Source organism: Huiozyma naganishii, chromosome 8 (assembly GCF_000348985.1).
Source record: "Huiozyma naganishii CBS 8797 chromosome 8, complete genome".
In the NCBI taxonomy this organism is placed as follows: domain Eukaryota; kingdom Fungi; phylum Ascomycota; class Saccharomycetes; order Saccharomycetales; family Saccharomycetaceae; genus Huiozyma; species Huiozyma naganishii.
The window spans coordinates 17,082-36,137 of record NC_035929.1 but is presented as its reverse complement, the minus strand read 5'-3'; the positions used below and the strand labels follow the sequence as shown (position 1 = coordinate 36,137).

Here is a 19,056-nt window from a genome sequence, read left to right as displayed (position 1 = left end):
ATAAGACTGCTTGATGGTGGCGGACATATAGCAATTGTCTAGCAGACTGGAGGAGAGCTGGAGATGAACAGAGAATTTGCAGAGAAATACCTCAAGGCAATTGGTTACGAACGGGAGCAAGATGTTGCTCAGACTGCACGGTTGCTTTCCACGTTATCGCTCCCACAATTGGTGAAAAACGGGTTAGCAATCAGCAATTTGAATCTCGAAAATATCAGAACCGGGTTAAGTGGAGACCTGTTTATGGAGTTAGCGCCAAACCACGCAGTTAACGATGAAATACAGAAAAGTGACATCAAAGTAGGAGATATTGTCGTAGTTAGGGCCAAACCGGCTTCTTCAACAAAGTCTAAGAAGTTAACGAGGGCCAAAAAACACACAAGTAAGGTACAGGAGAGTCCAGATTCTGGGACAGAAGAGGATGCTTCGTGTATTGGAGTGGTCTACAAAATGACGACTCAGCAGGTAGTCCTGACGATAAATGAACACCAGGAGATACAGGCTACAAATCTGTTACACGCCTCCAAACCACTGTATGTCACCAAGACAACCAACACGATCACATACAAACGAATGGAGTCCACAATGAGGAAACTCGCTGAATTCGAAGAAACTCCATCCAACAGAATAGTCCAACTGCTGTTAAACATGACCACATTCATCCCAAACAAACCACTCACAGGGATCAAATACTTTAACGATCAGCTCAATAAATCCCAGCAAGATGCAATAGCATTTTCGATGGAAAATGAACTTTCCATCATTCATGGCCCCCCAGGTACCGGTAAGACATATACTCTGGTGGAGCTGATTCTTCAACTAGTGCTGAATAAAAACCAAAGGGTCCTAGTCTGTGGGCCATCCAACATTTCTGTGGACACCATACTGGAACGACTGTCTGCCCATCTACCAGGTAATTTGTTGTTGAGAATTGGCCATCCCGCTCGGCTTCTGAAGTCAAACTTGCTCCATTCATTGGATATTTTGACCAAAAGAGGCGACAACGGCGCGCTCTTGAACGATATTTATAAAGACATTGATAAAACAATCGCTGGGGTCAGGAAGTTGAAATCCTACAAAGATAGAAGGGAGGCTTGGAATGAAGTTAAGACGCTACGAAAAGAACTAAGAGCCAGAGAGAGGAGTATAGTTACTGATCTGATCCTCGAGGCCAAAGTTGTCGTTGCCACGTTGCACGGGGCCTCTTCCAAAGAACTGCTCAAGGCATATGATGAGGTCCCCAAACTTTTTGATACAGTAATAATTGATGAGGTATCTCAAAGTCTGGAACCACAATGCTGGATACCTCTGATTTCCCATTACAAGTCCAACATCAGTAAACTCGTCTTGGCTGGTGACGACAAGCAACTCCCGCCAACCGTCAAGACCGAGGACAACGCCAAGTTCCAAAAGCAACTGGAGACGACATTGTTTGACCGGTTGGTTAAAAACTATGGGAACGTTTTCAAGAAGTTTCTGGACGTCCAGTACCGAATGAACGAAACCATCATGGAGTTCCCATCCAAAGCCATGTACAATGGTAAACTACTAGCGCACGATAGTGTAGCCACTAAACTATTACTCGATCTCCCCGGCTGTGATACAGCAGAAGACACAGAAGTGGCAGTGATTTGGTACGATACACAGGGCGACTTTTTTTTGGAAAGCGAGGATTCAGATTCTGCTGTATTTGCCTCAAAATATAATGAGAATGAGGCCCTTGTGGTCAAAAGTCATATTCTCAAACTGATCGGGGATCATGTCTCGCCGGAATGCATCGGCATTATTTCTCCCTATAGCGCTCAGGTGACACTTATAAAGGGCATGATACGCGAGATGTACCCGAGCATTGAGATCTCGACGGTCGACGGTTTCCAAGGTCGAGAAAAAGAGGTTATCATTCTATCATTAGTGAGGAGTAACGATAAGTTTGAGGTCGGGTTCTTGCAAGAAAATAGGAGATTGAACGTTGCTATGACAAGACCGAAGAAACAGCTTTGTGTGGTCGGAAACATTGAAATGCTAGAGCGGTGCGGTAATAAATACTTGAGAAGTTGGGGAGAATGGGCTGAGCAAAACGCAGACTTGAGGTATCCTGATATAGATGATTTTTCAGAGTAGGACCACCAGTCTATTTTTCCATTTTGGTCTATAGATCATTTTTGGTACATATATTACTTTAAAGTTTTTATATTAATTATTGTCATATACGTAGAAGTCCACGTTTTCATCAGCAGTGACGAACATAGAATATTTAGGGTTAAACGCAATTGAACGTGGACACGAGTCCGGTGCTGCCGTGATAGATGCAATCGGTTTCAACGTTTTATTGCTTATTGATTCTGAGTGATTCCAAACTGCAATCTTCCCGTCATAGCTAGTAGCCAAAGTGAACCTCCCGTCGGGGGTGAAACATGCGGACCCATTGTCCATAAACTCTCTTGGAGGGAAAGACCTCGTTCCGACCAATTCGAAAAGAGTGTCGCCGGAGAATGCATCTAGTACTAATTGTTTCCCGTAGGAAGATCCTACTAGCAAATACTTCCCGTCGTTCGAGAACTCAAGCTTGTTCCAACTTTTATTCATGTGTTCAAGTTTTATCGTTAGAAATGGACCCTTGACTAACTGTTTCAAATTATATAGTCCGATCTCCATAGATTCGGGGTTCCCCAAAGCAAAAACCAGCCCTGAAGGATCGTAAGCTATGCAATTGGGCAATACGCTCGGGACGATCGCCTGTGCCTTAGATGACCGAAGGTCCCAAAGTCTTACGGACTCATCGTAAGAAGCGGAGAGGAAAGTGTCATTCAAGGGAGACATTTGCACATCGTGTACAAGAGCACCGTGTCCAGTAAAGTACCGCAGATACTGGTTGGTTTCCAAGTTCAGATGTCTGATATCAAATGACTTCATAGTAGACGAATAGATGCATTCATTTTGGGCGTGGGTAAACTTTGCCGAATGGCACCCGTATTTCTTGGAGCCAATGGTGTTCAAAAATTTGCAGCTCACCGTGTCGTAAAGATGCATGTTATCGTTGGCTGCAGCAGTCAGCAGGTACTTCCCATGGTCGTCGAAATTTAGTGATGTTATTGGAGATACTTCCTTCTCTTGCAACCTGAAAGTCTTAACTCCTTTGTATTTCAAAAGCGTTTCACGGGATATCGAAATAGACATGATGAGACAGGTTTTCTCTGATTTCAGGTCAACGAGAACGGTCACAGAGGTCTTCTGCTCTCCAATACTTCAACCTTGCAAACTATTGCATTGCAAAACTTACTTTTTTTAATCTGTAATTTTCGATATTATGAGATTTAAAAAGTTGTTTACAGGAGCAGATGAGGTGGGGCTGCAAGTTGCAGTGGCAAAGTCTGCACATTCAAACTGCTCGGTCTCGCAATGAGTTTGGGTGGAATAGTTCATTTTGGGATTGACATGACCCTTGTGGCCATCGTCTTGTCTGCGGTGAGAAGGAACACCGGTTACGTTTTTGCATACGAGAACTACAGTTGGGCAAAGCTAATCTACGGGTATCTAGGATTTGGGGAATTCTGCTACAAATGCATCACAAAATATGTGACCGGCTCTAATCTGTTTAGAAAGCAGCTTAAAGACCAGGATCGTTTCATGGACGACGTAGAGGAGGTCGAGGATGACGTGGAGTTGCATAAAAAAAGAAGAAGAAGCAGTCGAGTCAGCCGCGCAATGTTTGCACGAAATTGACAGTCGTCCAGTCATTACTGCTTTCCCAAATACTCACTCAAATATTACGTATCATATATTCTCCAAACAACGAGAACGACGGTCACGCCTCCAAGGTGGTGATCTTATAGTTCCAGAAACTCCCCCGTATCGGGTCATATTTTAACGCCAGACACTGGTAGGCATTCTTGGCCCGTTGCAATTGTCCCTCTGTGGCATACTCTGAGGCGAGAAATTCCAGTGCATACGATGATTCGATTTCTGGCAATGACTCTGCAGAGTCAGCCGTAGCGTTCAAGTCGAGAGCGTCGATAAATCCACCGGCAAACTTTAAGAGTTCACCTTTGTGACCCGTCTCCGGCTTGAAGTGGTCATATAGGCCGCGCAAGTAGTTCCATGAGCTAATATTTTGTGGGACCAACTCGATTTTATTTTTAGTGTAAGTGATCTCCTCGTCGATGGTACGGTCGTCCGGCGATACGTTTTTCATGTAGAACATTCTGTGGTTCCAGGCGCTGTTGTTGTAAACGTCTCTATCGATGAGCTTGTCCACGAAGGATAGTTCGTGTGTGAAGTCTTTGAAATGTAGGACAGCCCACTTCCGGTACGACCAGACATGATAGTTCTTTGTGTCGTCGTCGAGCATCATGTCCATGATGGGCAAGTCGCCCCTCAGCGTCAGGTCCTGCCCCAGATTCTCCACCAACGCTTGTCTGTATGACCATATCTGGTAGTTTTTGGGGTTATTCAACGTCACCTCGTCCAGCCACTGGAACTCTTGGTCTAGTCGGTCTTTTGCAATCGCAACCACAATGTTGAAACGATAGTTCCAGGCCGTGTAGAAAGCAGGTGCGACGGCGATAACCCTTGCGGTGAGCCGCATGGCCCTTGGTGTGAGTTCATTACTGCTCAAGAATGCCCGCATCAGCCCCATCAGCTGCTTGTACTCCTCAGAGTACATGATCTGGCACAACTCGTCCTTCAGCCCAGTGACAATGGGCAAGGGCTCCACATCTGCGTAATCTTCGAGATTGAATTCATCGTAACAGTCCGTCATCCCTGTCACTTTTAGTATGTGTGTCAAGAGGAGATGTGATAGGCGGTAAGGAAAGAAATTGGGTTATGTATCTGCCTATCTATCAAAGTTACAATGCCTCAATTGCTTCCCAGTGCCCAATTGAACTGGTCATGCAGCTTAAAAGTTTCATGTTGAAACTTACATCATCTCGTCACCAGTTGAAACCCTAAACCCAGGAAAATAAGACGTTAGGGCTTTGATAAACCAAAATCGAAACCTACATCACCTTACACGAAATTACAGAAAGACCTAACGCCCACCCTATTCTATCACTCACGACGGCAACCCTAATGACTCAGGCCTGTCTATCACACCGTACGTACATCACTCTGCACGGCACACGTGAGTTCGGGGGATAACGAGTTCAGAAGAAAAAATGCAGGAACACGGGTTTGCCCGAACATTCCTTCCAGATTTCGCGCAGAAGAAAAAACTATAACACGATGGTCGATGGATATTGTCTTGACCCCCCCGTTGCGGCAGATGCGTTTTTGACCGGTCGACCAACACTTAGCTCCAATATACTGCATAGAAAGAGTTGGGTCTGTGAGAAAGTAAGCTGGCTATTAAGTGTGCTGTTTGGTTGTTACAGTGAGTGAAGAAAGGGCCCATCTAGCCTCTTTTTCTTTTTTCTTTCTTTTGTTTCTTTACGTTTGCTTGCTGTTGTTCGGAGCAGGTTCGCTATTTTCCACTATATTAAAGTGATTGATAAGTATGTTGCATGAGACTGCTGCTACAAATACTAATAATGCCCCACTGGAGACAGATTTGGACTGTGTTTTGGACGAGTTTTTAGGAGAATTTTTATACTTATCGAGGGACTCCGAGAGGGGTGAACTGCTAAACTTGACGAATTCTAACGAGGATGACGGGAGTGTTAGTGGGACTACTGCTGTGCCTTCCTTTTACGAGTCCCTCTCATTTAGGAAAGCGGTCTCGATTAAGACAAGCGCGCCGACAGATCAGTCAAAGGTTGCTCAAATAAACGAGCAGCACTTGTCCGTCCAAATGACGACGTCCAACCTACCGTCGTATTCAAGAGTTGAAAACCAAATTAAACTTGATGTTAAACTTGTTTCTAATACGGGAGAGTTAGCAGATAAGTTGTACGCTTATTTGCCCGCGGACTGTATCGCCAAGGAAAAATTCTACTTGGATGAGAGTAACGTCCCAACAAAGGTCAAAAAATCAGTGCTTTATGTGGAGGCGTTCTTACTCACGTACCCGAGCGAGAAGGCAACGTACGTTTGTGACAGGTGTGTGCAGAGAGAACAGAGACGAGCGTCACGGAGAAAGTCCGGGCTGTGCGATAACGTCGCATGGTGTGCGAACCCAAACAGAAGTGCAGTCATCTTCAACAACAAACAACTCCTCAAGTTGGAGTCCAGTGGACCAAATGAAATCAACTTCCAGTTGAACACGAGGATTGTCTGCTACTGCAGGCATCATAAAAGCCCCCTGGGATTTCACATTTTGTTCCTGATCAGAGACTGCAATCAGAACATCATCGCTAAGCATACAACGACACCAATCATTATCATGGACAAGAAGACACCTACTCGAGCACCTACAGGAGAAAAGCAGTCGTTTTTCGATCACAAAGGGACACTCCGACCGCAGGTTCGCAGCTGCAAAACCCCAAACGACTACCCGGACTCAATATCCATGCCGTTCCACAACTCTATTCCGTCGCCCACTTCGCAAAGCGACGATAACCTTTACGCGGATAACTTACGTGCCATCGATATCAATACTATTGACAGCAACTGGAACGACTACCATTCGCATTTAGGCTCTAATAAAAACAACATAATATCCCCAGTTAGTGAAATCAATACCGTGGCAAAGGGCACAACTGGTCTGGAGCTACCAATTGCATCTGCCGAGCCCTTGAAGAAGAGGAAGAAAACATATTCTGCATCTCCAGTGTCATCCGTGTCATCTGTAACCTCAGAACCACTGTCGCGTCGCATATCAACGAACAGTGGATCCCTCGCTTCTGCATCGTGCACAAATGCTGTCCCTTTGCTCCATCGTCTTGTCCCTGCACAAGGCTCAACCGCGGGAGGCATTGAAGTCACACTCCTAGGGTCCAACTTCAAACAAGGCCTTATAGTCAAGTTTGGCGATAACATCGCGCTATCCAGCCAATGCTGGAATTCCACCACAATTGTAACATATCTTCCACCATCTGCAACGACGGGCCAAGTCTTGGTCACCATAGCTGACCCCATGGCACCTCAACAACCTGTCCCCAATTATACGAGAGGCCCATTTTTTACCTACATTGACGACTCAGATAAACAAATTATTGAGTTAGCATTACAGATAGTAGGGTTTAAGATGAACGGGAAACTAGATGATCCAAGAAATATCGCGAGACAGATTGTGGATAGCACAAATTCACAATCCGCCACCCTTGATGGACACTCATCAAACCAAAGCATGTATACCCAAAATCACACAAACGTCAACGTAATGGGGACGCAAGACCTCCTAGTAAAGATTATTGAAAAGGCTGTTGACTTAAATTTTGCCGTCATGGATGCGAAAGGTAGAACGCTTTTGCATTATGCCGCATTGAAAAAGCATAAAAGAATAGTGGAACTATTAGTACAGAAGAGCGGTGGGGTCCTAGCCACAAGAGAGGATTCCTTTGGGTTCTTACCGCTTCATTTTGCATCCGTAGGTGGTGATTCAGAGATCATCAATTTGTTGAGTAAGTTCAACGGTGCGAATAGAAAGGCCGGGAATGGTATGACGCCCAATAGTTTATATTTCATAAACCATGAGCTGAATATGGATGATAGTGAGAGTTCTTGTGACGAATTCACTGAAACAGAGAGTTCGGTATCTGAAGCGGAGTCACTAGAGGAAGACCGAGTTACAGAGGCACAAGAGGAAAATGCCGAATCTAACCCATCTTTGTATTCCAGGTTAATGAGTCGGTTTGGTGAAGATCTGCTGCCCAGGTATGACGATTTGTTCCCGAAAAACTCACTGGATGATCCAAAAAGCGCAAAAATAGAGCCCGCGGGCACTTCTGAACAAGAACAATCCATTTCACAATTAGGCGACTACGAAACAGACTCAGAAAGCAGAGAAAATGAGGATGATGATGAATCATATGAGCATTTACTGATGTTCCATAAGGAGGTCAACTTCGAAAATGACAAAATGCTGTTATACTTCTGGATTCCTCTAATGCTTTTATCGTCGACGTGGGTTACGCTGTACTTGTGGGGGGCCAATGATAGTTGGGTGCATTGGTTGAATGACCAAATTGCCAAGTACGCGAGAATTTTGCTGACCTCGTTTTTGTTAGGTAGAGAGAGAATGAGAAGCTCTATCAAATCTCACTTCTCCAATTTTCAGCCGTCAAGAATCTTGAAGGACTTTTCAAGATCTTTGGACGATATGTTAGTAACGTAAGTATCTGTCATTTGTATTATTTGCCATTTAAGTAAACGTATATCCGTTTCATCTGCATATCTAACCTTCACATTTCTTTCTCGAGCTCTATCTTCTACTTTTATTTAGTACTTGAAAAAAAATTTTCTTACCCAACCTCTAAAGCTAACTCATCGCAAAAATCATAGTAATAACAAACCACCAATAGCAGCCCAAACAGGATCAACATGGCGAGTAATCAGTACAGAATCATTGTTGGGTCTTATGACCACAATTTGATGTGTTTGTCGCTGGATTTGTCCTCGGCATCCGAGCCACTTTTCACACCTATCTTCCATTTCCAAGCACATGCCTTAAGTGTAAAATGTCTTGATGTCTCTAAGAGATATCTAGTTTCTGGATCCAATGACGAGCATATTAGAATTTATGATCTGCAAAAGAGAAAGGAGTTAGGCACCTTGTTAGCCCACCAAGGTTCTATTACAGCATTGAAATTTTCCAGTGGGGAAAGCAACGGTAAATGGATGTTATCTTCTTCGGAGGACAACAAAATTATTATATGGAGGGTAAAGGACTGGGAAAACTACGGTGTTTTGAAAGGCCATTTGAAAAGAGTTAATGATATCGCTATCCATCCTTCCAGCCGTGTTGCAGTCAGTGTTTCGGACGATCATTCTATCAGACTGTGGAATTTGATGACAATGAAGAAAGCTGCAGTTTTGAAACTAAGGAAGTACGATCAGAATGGGCAATTTGTTAGATGGACGGACAATGGGGACCATTTCGCTGTAGCCCTGATGACGAAACTGCTGATTTTTTCCACTGCTAATGCAAAAGTACATTTCGAAGTTGATATTAGCAAGAAGACAATTATGCATTTAGAAACCGTGAAACTTGGAGATGAGGATAGAGAGTACTTAGTGGTTGGTTTGAGTGATGGTAACGTTCAATTTTACCCAGTGGATGAGTTGATAAAAGAGGAGCCCACGATAACGGAGCCAGAATTCTCTCTTTTAGGGCATAGCAACCGTATTAAGGACTTTAAGTTTTATCCTAACGATTTCGGCACCTATTTGATTACGATCGGTTCCGATGGGAGAATAGTCGTTTGGGACATGAAGACGAAGGATCAGGTGGCTGTTTACGACTGTGGGGAAAGACTAAACTGTTTGGCTGTATGTGATGAATCCGTGGAGAAGTATGAAACAGTGAGAAAGAGAGGGTTGGAAGACGTCGAACAGAGTGAGGCTGAGGTCAGTGATACCGAAGAATTAAAGAAGGTGATGTTTGGTGACAAGAAAAAGAAGAAGAAGACGGGCAAGAAGAGTAAGAATGCGAAAACAAGAAAGTATCGATCGAGCTTGAATAGTGTAAGAAAGGATTTCCCTTTCAATTAACCCTTATAGGCGAGACTTTATCTAAAAGAATGTACATTATAATTGGTAAATAGCACTACCATAACTCTGCACTAGAGCTTCATAACCTGGATGATCTTTCAGCACGGGCACAATGCCTGTTGAATAGTCTTTCGGCTTTGACCCACACTGGGGAAACACGCCTGTTTGGTAGGTCTTTTAGAGAGGGCAGTAGATCACGGACAAAAGACTCTGATGCTTCTCTTGGCAGCAGTGACGGTAAATGATCTATCGATACTACCGACAGCTTGGGGCCTACTGTGGTAGGTACCTTCACGGTTGGCTTGTTGAACACGGTTGCAATTTCGTAAATCGGTATTGGGTTATGTGGGTTCGTGGTATCGGCAGAAACGTCAACGACGGTTCTTAATCGTCTATCCTTCTTGTTTAACAGGTCGTAATTGATAAATGGCGGAATTGGCTTGGAAAGATAGATACAGTTGATGAAGATATCCGTCTGGGCAATTTCTCTAAATGGGCCACCCTTGGAGGTTTCCTCTATATCCCATTTCGATATGTTTCCATCTGGGATACCGACCTTGTGTAACAAGTCTACCGCACCAGACCCGCATCTACCTTTAGCACCAATTATTAGTACGGTGGGTTTTTTGGCACCTTTTTTGAATGCACCAGACAGTCTTTGTTTCACATCCTTGATCAATGCATCTTCATTCGGGTATGGGTTAACTCCACCTAAGTCCTCGTTGTCAGAATGCGTTTGTTTGAAAGCCCAATCCATACAACCTATAGCCGCACCAGCAAAGCCCGCATAAAACCCGAAGGCAGCAACTCTACGACCATTGTCATCTTCCAAAAACTCTAGATCGTAAAGCATACCTTTCCCGTTGATGAACCTGCGCAGAACATCTTTCCAGCCCTGTTGGTCCTTATAGCAGTGTGCAAATTGGATATGTTCCTGAACAAGCGGGAATGTATCCTCATCTGGCATTTCCTTCAATCCAATAATGATTCTGTCGCGAGGAGCTGCAATCCAAGAGCCTGCAGGAACAATTTCCGCACCGGCCCTCCTGTATTCGTCTATGTCGAAGATGGATTGTGGAGAGTCCTCGACATATATCTTGAACCCTTCAGCAAGAAGCTCTTTCACGGTTGTTGGTGTCAGCGCAGCACGCGCTTCCAATGGTTTTGTTTCAGCTCTTAGGTGTAGAGTTACAGTCATTTATTCTTTGATGTCTGATGATTTGAGCGACAGAAGGACAAGATAGTTGCTGGTCTCTCTGTTCAAGTTTAAGTGTTTATCTTATATAATCGCATAGTGACTAACATACCATAAAAAAGTTGCTCGAAATTCCGGTGGAAAAATAAAGCAAAGACGGCATAATACATACAAAAGACTGACAAAACGCAAGAAAAAGACAGTAGTCATCGGTGAGCGACAATGAGCTGACAACTATGATTAGTATTGAGCTGGAATTGTGGCGTGATTAGGGTCTGTTTAGCGGGCATCGTTGTTTCTCGGGCCGTAGTCTCACATATTTACAAGGAAGAAATGGCAAGGAAGAACAGAACAGTTCAAGTTATGTAGTTTATTAGTCTTGAGTAGTGGCAGTAAAAACAGCCTTCAAAACGTAGTGTGTAATTATAAAGCGGCTAGTTTTTTATTATTGTTGCACCTTGTACCCTTATAAAGTATTTTATATTGTTTTGTGTCTCTGGGAAATAGCACGTCAAGAATTTCTTAAAATGAAGGGACTCCATCGAAATGATTAAAATAGTTCGGAGTGGCATATTAGCGTAAAAATCGGTTGTTAATGTGGACTAGGTCCGACTAGGTTCTTATACAAGCTATCTAGTATCAGTTGTTATTGAAGTATATACTTTAGTCTACCCGTTGGTTGTACCTTGCTACAATTATTAGTTAATCTGTTATTCTTGGTTTTTTCCCGTTGTATTCCTTCGTTCATATTCAGGGAGACTTCAAAGCCTGGGACAATCCTACATGGCCTGATTATATATGATTTGGAAGTATCTGTAGGGTGCACTTATAAGCAAATCCTTTTTCCGGGTTCGCAATGTTCCGCGCCGTTGTATAATTGGTGGCCAGCAAGCTATATTCGGGACTCCCACAAATTATCCTAATACATAATGATCACATTGGGAATGAAATCATAATCCAACAAATAGCGAGACTTAGTCAATCGAGTACTACTGATATAACTCGTATAACTACGTATACGGCGTAAATAATAGTACCAAACAGTCTTTACACACTCTGTTCAATCACAAGCTACTTTAGCTCTTACAAAAATTTCCATTCCACTTTAATATTCAGATGTAATACATATAAATTGCAATCCAATTGACATGTCATCGGCACTATCCTTTTCAAGATACATCAAGATACTCTGCCCTAGGACGACATAACTAATGGTACCAACAAAGCAACTAAGAAATATTACCACGTAGCATCCATTTTGATTGGACATAACTACAACCAGCACCTAAAAATTGACTTCATACCGTTGTATGACTACTGTGACTTGATAATTGAACTTAATCAAACAACGAGACCTTTGCCGTCGGCCGACTTCGATGCTCTTTACACATGCTCCGCCTACAATGCTTTATTTTTTTTACTAAACACATATCAAAACATCAATTCCGTGCTATGAATGGAACGCCATTTGACAGGACCAAACACCACCTGAAAGCTTCAACAGTGCCGCGATGAGGAATCCAATGTCTCCCGGGGACACACCATCACAAAGGCACTCGACACTGACAATATCTCCTTTCATTTCGAATAGAAGCGCGAGAAATCACTCAACGTCACAACACCAGATACCCGCAGCATCGCATGGTGACCGACTCAATGGCGAACGCACAGATCCACCAGCAGCGGGAAATAGATCACTCTCCGGGGCACTTAACCCTTTTCATACATTGATAAACAGTCCATTGGGTCAGAAAGTCACCAAAACCCTGTCCGTCTCCTCATTCAACACTCCACACCAAGTCAAGGTGCATAACGGAGGGGGAAACAACACATCTAGAAATAACATGTTTGGCTACACTGTACCGTCAACATTACGAAAGGTTTCATTACAGCGGGAATACAAAGACCCTTCTAATTTTATCCCAAAGGGGAGTTCCGCACCACAACAACAAGACTTACCTGGAGACCCATCCACAACAACACTAACTACAAACACGGTAGCTACAACAGCGGCTAATGAGATTGACATTTCTGAGTTATCATCTGTAGACAAACTAAGGTATTGGAGACATGACGCACTGATGCAGCATATGCTGACAACTGCAGAGTACGTGGGAGATAAGGTGTACAGTATTACAGGGGATCCGAACGATGCATTTTGGCTGGCACAAGTGTACTATAACAAAGGCGAATACATTCGTGCTATAAATTACATGGCAATTGACAGTTTGGACTCAGTAAATGTCATGTGCCGGTATTTGATGGGATTATGTCTAATTGAGCTACAGAGGTATGACGATGCTTTAGATGTAGTGGGGGAAACTAACCCATATGCTAGTGAAGAAATTCCATCTGCTCATATATCCGAGGATACTGAAACCTCTAGGAGTCAAGAGACTACTGACGGTGGTGTAAAACTAGAATCATCACTATGCTTTCTAAGAGGGAAGATATTTTGTGCACTCAATAACTTCTCCAGCGCAAAGGATGCATTCAAAGAGGCAATAGCGATAGATGTGAAAAACTTTGAGGCTTTTAACGAATTGACCAGTAAAAGTCTCCTAACACCTCAACAAGAATGGGATCTCATCGAGACTCTGGATTTCAGTATCTTAGACGACAACGAGGACATAATAAAAAACTTCTATGTTTTGAGACTGTCTAAACTGATCAATAAAGAAAGGACAGAGGCGGCCCAGCGGTTGTTGGCAGAGGAGTACAACTTGGACTCTAACGTGGATTATATCCACAGTAATATTGAAATTTTGTTTTCTCAATGCAAGTTTGGAGAGTGCCTCCACGTGTGTGAAGCATATTTGTCAAAGGACGAGTTCAACCCGAAGATTTTACCAATCTACATTTCTTGTCTCTATGAAGTCTCTGCCAAAAACAAATTATTTTTACTTTCCCATCAATTAACAGAGAAGTTCCCCAAGAAAGCAATAAGTTGGTTTAGTGTAGCAACTTACTACATGTGTATGAGCAAGTTGCAAGAGGCCAGAACGTTTTTTGCAAAGTCCTCGATGCTGGACCCAACATTTGCACCGGCATGGCTGGGGTTTGCTCATACTTATGCATTGGAGGGAGAACAGGATCAAGCGTTGTCCGCATACTCTACCGCAGCAAGGTTCTTTCCAGGAAGTCATTTGCCAAATTTATTTTTAGGAATGCAGTACATGTCTTCCAATACGCTGAGTTTGGCGGAGGAGTATTTCACTTTGGCTTATGATATTTGCGATCGTGACCCGCTAGTATTGAATGAAATGGGGGTGATGTATTACAAGAAAGAAGATTATGAAAAGTCAAAGAAGTTTCTGAAGAGAGCCGCTGAAGAAACACGGGAATTAGACTCAAATTCCAAGACGGCAATCTCAATCCAGACAAATCTAGGTCATACATATAAGAAACTGGGTGATTATGAACATGCCATCAAATGTTTCAAGTACATTTTAGAGGATTCTGAGAGAGACGTGGATACATATTGTACTTTGGGTTTCCTATATCTGAAGACTAATCAGCTACAAAAAGCAGTTGATATTTTGCATAGAGCATTAGCTATTGAACCGTCCAATCAAAATGCAAATGAGATGTTGGTTCGTGCATTGGAATTAAACGTAGCGAAAGAATTGGACAGCGACCATCCTTTAGTAATGAACAGTTATGAAATGAATCCCTTGAAGAATAGGGACAACACTGCGCTTAGTAGGAAGCGCACACTCATGCCATTTCTTCAGTCATCCGGGCTTTCAAAACGGTCGAAGAGGAATGAGCATGGCCCAATCGAAAGCCCTTTGGAAGGCCCCTCGAAAGTCCCAAGCACCGAAACCAATAACGAAATGATGGATTTAGAGTGAAAATGGACTTGGCTCATACACACGATAGTTAGCATTATAGTTCGTAAAATTAGACCGTCCTTCTCGATGATATATGCATTCAGAATAATTTTTTACTCGCTATTCAAAATTCAACAGAGGTACGTTCAAATTGTGTTGGAATATCAGATGGTGTGCCATCAACGATATTCCCCTTTGCCTTCGATTTGTTCTTACGCCTCTTTGCCTTGCTCTTTTCGAACAATTTTTTTCCATTCACTTGGCTATCATCCGCTGCGCTCTGCATAATTCCCTCGTCATGGACTTTATCGTCTATATCTTCCAACGAGGTTTTCTCTTCAAGTTTTGCTTGCTTCTTTTTTTTCGTGGAACGTTTGTTGTTCTCCGGTGCTGGCGGCTTATTCTCTGCAACTGCATCGTGGTCATCTGTCGCGGGTTTAGGGAGGACCGAATTCTTCTTCTTCTTTCTTCTACTTTGTGCTTTCGGTTTCCCGTTACTCTTAGATTGATCTGGGGAAACAGGGTCCTTTTCATTCACTGTAACATCTAGTGAGAGACTTTCCACATTTTTAATATCATAGAGGGTGGTTGTTTCGATTTCATTTCCCTCGTTGAGAACCTGAATATTAACGATTACTTTCTTCGCGCCATGGAAGTTCAAGTCATGTCTTCCGGATTGGGCAACCTCAATGTACGAATCCGGCTCTCCTGGATGCGAATTTTGGTTGTGCGAGGGTTTCTCGCTCATCTTGGACTGTTCCTTAGCGACTTCGTTTGATTGTTTTTTCCTCTCACTCTTCGATAATTTTTTATTGGTGTCATTGGCATCACTCTTCTGCTTCCTATCACCTCTTTTCTTTTTCTTATCACCTTGTTTGGCGTCACTATCATTCAAAATTAAATCATCTAGACCCTCCATAAGATCCATATCATCGGCCGTTTCGTTCCTGAGCCCAGAGTCCGCCGTTACCGTTGCCACATTGGGAGTCTCCACGGGAGCTGCCGCGGCTGAGTTCACCGCTGTTACCTCTTCCCGAACCAAAGTGCTCGCAGGGTACACATCCTGAAGCAGAAATTCCACCAGCTCGCTATCCTCCATTCTACAACAGTTCCACACAGACTGTGGTCTATAAACTCCAGTGAGCAGGTGGCCGAGGGGTCTGTCAACAGTGACAACCAATTGGAACACCCCAACTACTCTAATTCCAACTTGTCAGTACATCTAGGGAAAAAAAGCGACATCAAGTAATCTGCACTTGTGCTATTGTCAAGACCGATATATATATTTTTGTACGTACATGTGTATGGGGACCCTATACCTGCGAGATTCGGAAGAGCATGGTAGCATTGGGACTGAGGGGAACACGATGTCTGTTCTACCTGGGCAGAGTGCCACGAGGTTCTATGACCGCGCCGCTGAGAGGTATCTACACCGCGCGCGTTCTTTTGCAACAAAGCTCAAGGAAAACGACGTTCCATACTGAAAAATTTTCTAAACAGACGGTGGACGAGAGTGATCCGAAGAAGAAGGACAGGGAGCCCAAGAAACGGTTAAACAGGAATTCTGTATCTGGTAAGCAAGTGGCGGTCGTTGGTTTACTTGCACTCGGCACCACAATCCTGTCACTTTTGTATTCGAAGTCCAAGCCAGTTGAGTTTTTAGAAGAAGATCCAACACCCGCAGAGATGACTGAAACCGCTGGGAGACCGATCTTCACTCCAGAGGAGGTATCTGTTATTTTCGTCCTTGGTGGACCTGGTGCAGGGAAGGGCACTCAATGTGACAATCTGGTGCGCGACTACCATTTTGTGCACCTATCTGCTGGTGATCTGTTGCGTGCGGAGCAGAACAGACCGGATTCCGAGTACGGAAAGTTAATTAAACATTACATCACGGAGGGGTTGATTGTCCCCCAGGAGATTACCGTGAAATTGTTGGAGAATGCCATCCGTGACAACTTCAAGGAGGGCAGAACGAAGTTCTTGGTGGACGGGTTCCCAAGGAAGATGGACCAGGCAATCACTTTTGAAGACGTGATTGTCCCAAGTAAATTCGTTCTATTTTTTGATTGTCCAGAAGAGGTGATGGAAAAGAGACTACTGGAACGTGGCAAGACGAGCGGGAGGGCTGACGACAACATCGAGTCCATCAAGAAAAGATTCAAGACTTTTGTTGAGACAAGCATGCCCGTAATTGAGTATTTCGAAGAGCAAAACAAAGTGATCAAGATCAAATGTGACAAATCTGTCGAAGAAGTCTACAACGATGTTCAGCAACAGCTCAAAGGTAAAATTTAACTTTCATCCCGCCCATCACTCTTTCCCAAAAGGAAAAATTAGATGAAATATAGATAGCAGATATGCCCGTTCCTTAAAACGGGCCTAAAAAAGTAAATGCCATACATATTTTTGCGTAGCATTGGAGCACATCGACAACGTATAGAGAGACGAGAGCTTCAATGAAAAATGCTGCAACAGTAAGTATCTTCCATGTACATTGTACTATCGAGAAATATTCTATTTAATTATTTATAAAGGGATCCGTTACGTTATGTAGACCAAACTCATCTAGAACTGGTACTCTTTCAAAGCAGGCGCATCAAAACTGATGTAGGAACCGTTGATACCTTCTGGGATCCCCTTCAAGGCAAGTTGCGAGTAAACGTTGGCTGGGATTTCACTTGTCAACAGCTTGTTGTCTGCCTTTAAGCTCTTGAACATTTCGTGGTGTTCCTTGGACATGTTCTTACCGGCATTCTCTCTGATGTTGACTTGCATGGAGGTGTCGACGATCCCTGGGGCCACAGCTAGACACTTGACACCCTTGGCCTCCTTGGCGACAGTCATAGCGAAATGGTTCAAAGCTGCCTTTGAGGAACCGTAGGCCCCCCAGTTAGAGAAGTATGTGTCGGAGGCGTCTGAGGAGACGAATATGACGTTACCCTGGGTCTTTTCCAAGTGAGGAACAGCGATCCCGACCAACGAGACAATGGAGAAGAAGTTGATGTCGTACAGTTTCTTCCACCCATTGACGTCAATGTTGTGCACATCCTGGACTGGGTCTAGCACACCAGCGTTGGCAACTAGAGAGTCCAGTTTCCCAGAATCTTTCACTGCCAATTCCACCAATTCGGTAACTTTGGCGTTGTCAGTGACATCGCCGACCACGTACTGGAATCTGCCGGCGTAGGTGGCCTGCAATTCCTTCAATGGGGCCTCGGATCTGGCAATACCGTACACCTTGGCTTCTTTGTCTAGGGAAAAGATTCTGTCTACGATGGACTTCCCGATACCCTTCGAGACACCTGTGACAATGATGGATTTACCTGGCATTTTTGCTTGTTTATTTGTTTGTTTGTTTGTTTGTTTTGATTGGTTGATGTTCTAATGTCTGTTACGATACTGAGACTGTTGGTTATTTTTGTAACTTAGAAGTAACAAGGAATAAGATGTGGAATGGATTGAATAGAGAAATGCCAAGGGTACCAGCTACATCTTATATAATCTTCAGCTCGAAGAAGAAAAAAAGAAAAAAGAAAAAAAAGCCAGAAACAGGAACCCCTTGCACACTGCCGTCAGCATGCTGATAGCTGATGTTGTAATTATGCAAAAACTTCAACGAAGTAGCAATAGAGAACTTGAATATGTGGTTCTAACTTTATGCATTGCATGCATAATTGGGCAAGAATACACATACTAATAAAAACTAAAAATCGAGAGCATGAAAAAATGCATAAAACTCTACAAAGAAGAGACAGCTCTACCTCATTGAATACTAAACTGGGGTTAAAATGCACGAAAGTGAGTTCCAACAGGGCCACAGGCACATACATATACCCATCGCAGAGGGTGCCTCACGCACATACTCTGCCTTCGTGCTCGAGACTGTACGGTGCCCACTCGGGCGAACGGGGCCTGCGCAGCCCGCTTCCCAAAGAGGAAATGTAGGCTGCGTGACTCAAAGAAAGAGCCACTTGCTGCAGAATTCCACCCTGACAATAACGCGTAGGCAAATAGATATAGAGGAAGGTGCCCAATTGTACATATGCAAAAACACACAAAAAGACTCAAATCTGAATATCTGGTGATTACTACATCAAACACATCTCTATCGGGGGATGAGGCTTTGTTCTGTTCCCCATTTTCCCGACCCCCTATTTGTCGTTGTTTTAGCCCCGTCCTCTTATGCGTCGGGGTTACAACCAGAGACGGAAACCGGTGTTATATAATCCGGAGAAGGCCCCGGCCACCGAGATGCCGTCTTTCTCGCCACGTGACCGGGAAGCCAAGCTTTTTTTTTACAGTTGCCGTAGATAACGATATCCTAACGGAAAATTGAAAGAATTATATATCGACAAAACAGCGAAATCCGTTCCGCTTATTGTACACAGAGGGGTGTGATAGAGAGAAGGAAAGAGAGTAAAGTACCAACCAGGTTCT

General features: G+C 43.7%; 11 protein-coding genes across 11 annotated transcripts; 6 read left to right on the top strand and 5 right to left on the bottom strand.

The window, feature by feature from the left end:
• Window positions 1-63: 63 nt before the first annotated feature.
• Window positions 64-2,121, top strand: HCS1 (ATP-dependent 5'-3' DNA helicase HCS1; the record flags this gene model as incomplete). Its single annotated transcript, XM_022609271.1, has 1 exon — window positions 64-2,121. The coding sequence occupies one exon, from the start codon at window positions 64-66 to the stop codon at window positions 2,119-2,121; it is 2,058 nt and encodes a 685-aa protein (XP_022465684.1).
• A 72-nt stretch (window positions 2,122-2,193) lies between these two features.
• SWD2 (WD-repeat containing protein SWD2) lies at window positions 2,194-3,177 on the bottom strand (the record flags this gene model as incomplete). The annotated part of the gene is made up of 1 exon (XM_022609270.1): window positions 2,194-3,177. The coding sequence occupies one exon, from the start codon at window positions 3,175-3,177 to the stop codon at window positions 2,194-2,196; it is 984 nt and encodes a 327-aa protein (XP_022465683.1).
• A 222-nt stretch (window positions 3,178-3,399) lies between these two features.
• On the top strand, window positions 3,400-3,723 carry MCO12 (Mco12p; the record flags this gene model as incomplete). Its single annotated transcript, XM_022609269.1, has 1 exon — window positions 3,400-3,723. The coding sequence occupies one exon, from the start codon at window positions 3,400-3,402 to the stop codon at window positions 3,721-3,723; it is 324 nt and encodes a 107-aa protein (XP_022465682.1).
• An 82-nt stretch (window positions 3,724-3,805) lies between these two features.
• RAM2 (bifunctional protein farnesyltransferase/protein geranylgeranyltransferase) lies at window positions 3,806-4,759 on the bottom strand (the record flags this gene model as incomplete). The annotated part of the gene is made up of 1 exon (XM_022609268.1): window positions 3,806-4,759. One exon carries the CDS (start codon window positions 4,757-4,759, stop codon window positions 3,806-3,808), a length of 954 nt encoding a protein of 317 aa, XP_022465681.1.
• Window positions 4,760-5,494: 735 nt separating this feature from the next.
• Window positions 5,495-8,212, top strand: SPT23 (Spt23p; the record flags this gene model as incomplete). The annotated part of the gene is made up of 1 exon (XM_022609267.1): window positions 5,495-8,212. The coding sequence occupies one exon, from the start codon at window positions 5,495-5,497 to the stop codon at window positions 8,210-8,212; it is 2,718 nt and encodes a 905-aa protein (XP_022465680.1).
• Window positions 8,213-8,418: 206 nt separating this feature from the next.
• Window positions 8,419-9,588, top strand: MAK11 (Mak11p; the record flags this gene model as incomplete). The annotated part of the gene is made up of 1 exon (XM_022609266.1): window positions 8,419-9,588. One exon carries the CDS (start codon window positions 8,419-8,421, stop codon window positions 9,586-9,588), a length of 1,170 nt encoding a protein of 389 aa, XP_022465679.1.
• Window positions 9,589-9,667: 79 nt separating this feature from the next.
• On the bottom strand, window positions 9,668-10,786 carry KNAG0H00170 (saccharopine dehydrogenase; the record flags this gene model as incomplete). Its single annotated transcript, XM_022609265.1, has 1 exon — window positions 9,668-10,786. One exon carries the CDS (start codon window positions 10,784-10,786, stop codon window positions 9,668-9,670), a length of 1,119 nt encoding a protein of 372 aa, XP_022465678.1.
• A 1,508-nt stretch (window positions 10,787-12,294) lies between these two features.
• CDC16 (anaphase promoting complex subunit CDC16) lies at window positions 12,295-14,637 on the top strand (the record flags this gene model as incomplete). The annotated part of the gene is made up of 1 exon (XM_022609264.1): window positions 12,295-14,637. One exon carries the CDS (start codon window positions 12,295-12,297, stop codon window positions 14,635-14,637), a length of 2,343 nt encoding a protein of 780 aa, XP_022465677.1.
• A 103-nt stretch (window positions 14,638-14,740) lies between these two features.
• Window positions 14,741-15,715, bottom strand: KNAG0H00150 (uncharacterized protein; the record flags this gene model as incomplete). Its single annotated transcript, XM_022609262.1, has 1 exon — window positions 14,741-15,715. The coding sequence occupies one exon, from the start codon at window positions 15,713-15,715 to the stop codon at window positions 14,741-14,743; it is 975 nt and encodes a 324-aa protein (XP_022465676.1).
• Window positions 15,716-16,020: 305 nt separating this feature from the next.
• Window positions 16,021-16,914, top strand: KNAG0H00140 (bifunctional uridylate/adenylate kinase; the record flags this gene model as incomplete). Its single annotated transcript, XM_022609261.1, has 1 exon — window positions 16,021-16,914. One exon carries the CDS (start codon window positions 16,021-16,023, stop codon window positions 16,912-16,914), a length of 894 nt encoding a protein of 297 aa, XP_022465675.1.
• Window positions 16,915-17,184: 270 nt separating this feature from the next.
• On the bottom strand, window positions 17,185-17,949 carry NRE1 (sepiapterin reductase family protein; the record flags this gene model as incomplete). Its single annotated transcript, XM_022609260.1, has 1 exon — window positions 17,185-17,949. The coding sequence occupies one exon, from the start codon at window positions 17,947-17,949 to the stop codon at window positions 17,185-17,187; it is 765 nt and encodes a 254-aa protein (XP_022465674.1).
• Window positions 17,950-19,056: the final 1,107 nt, after the last annotated feature.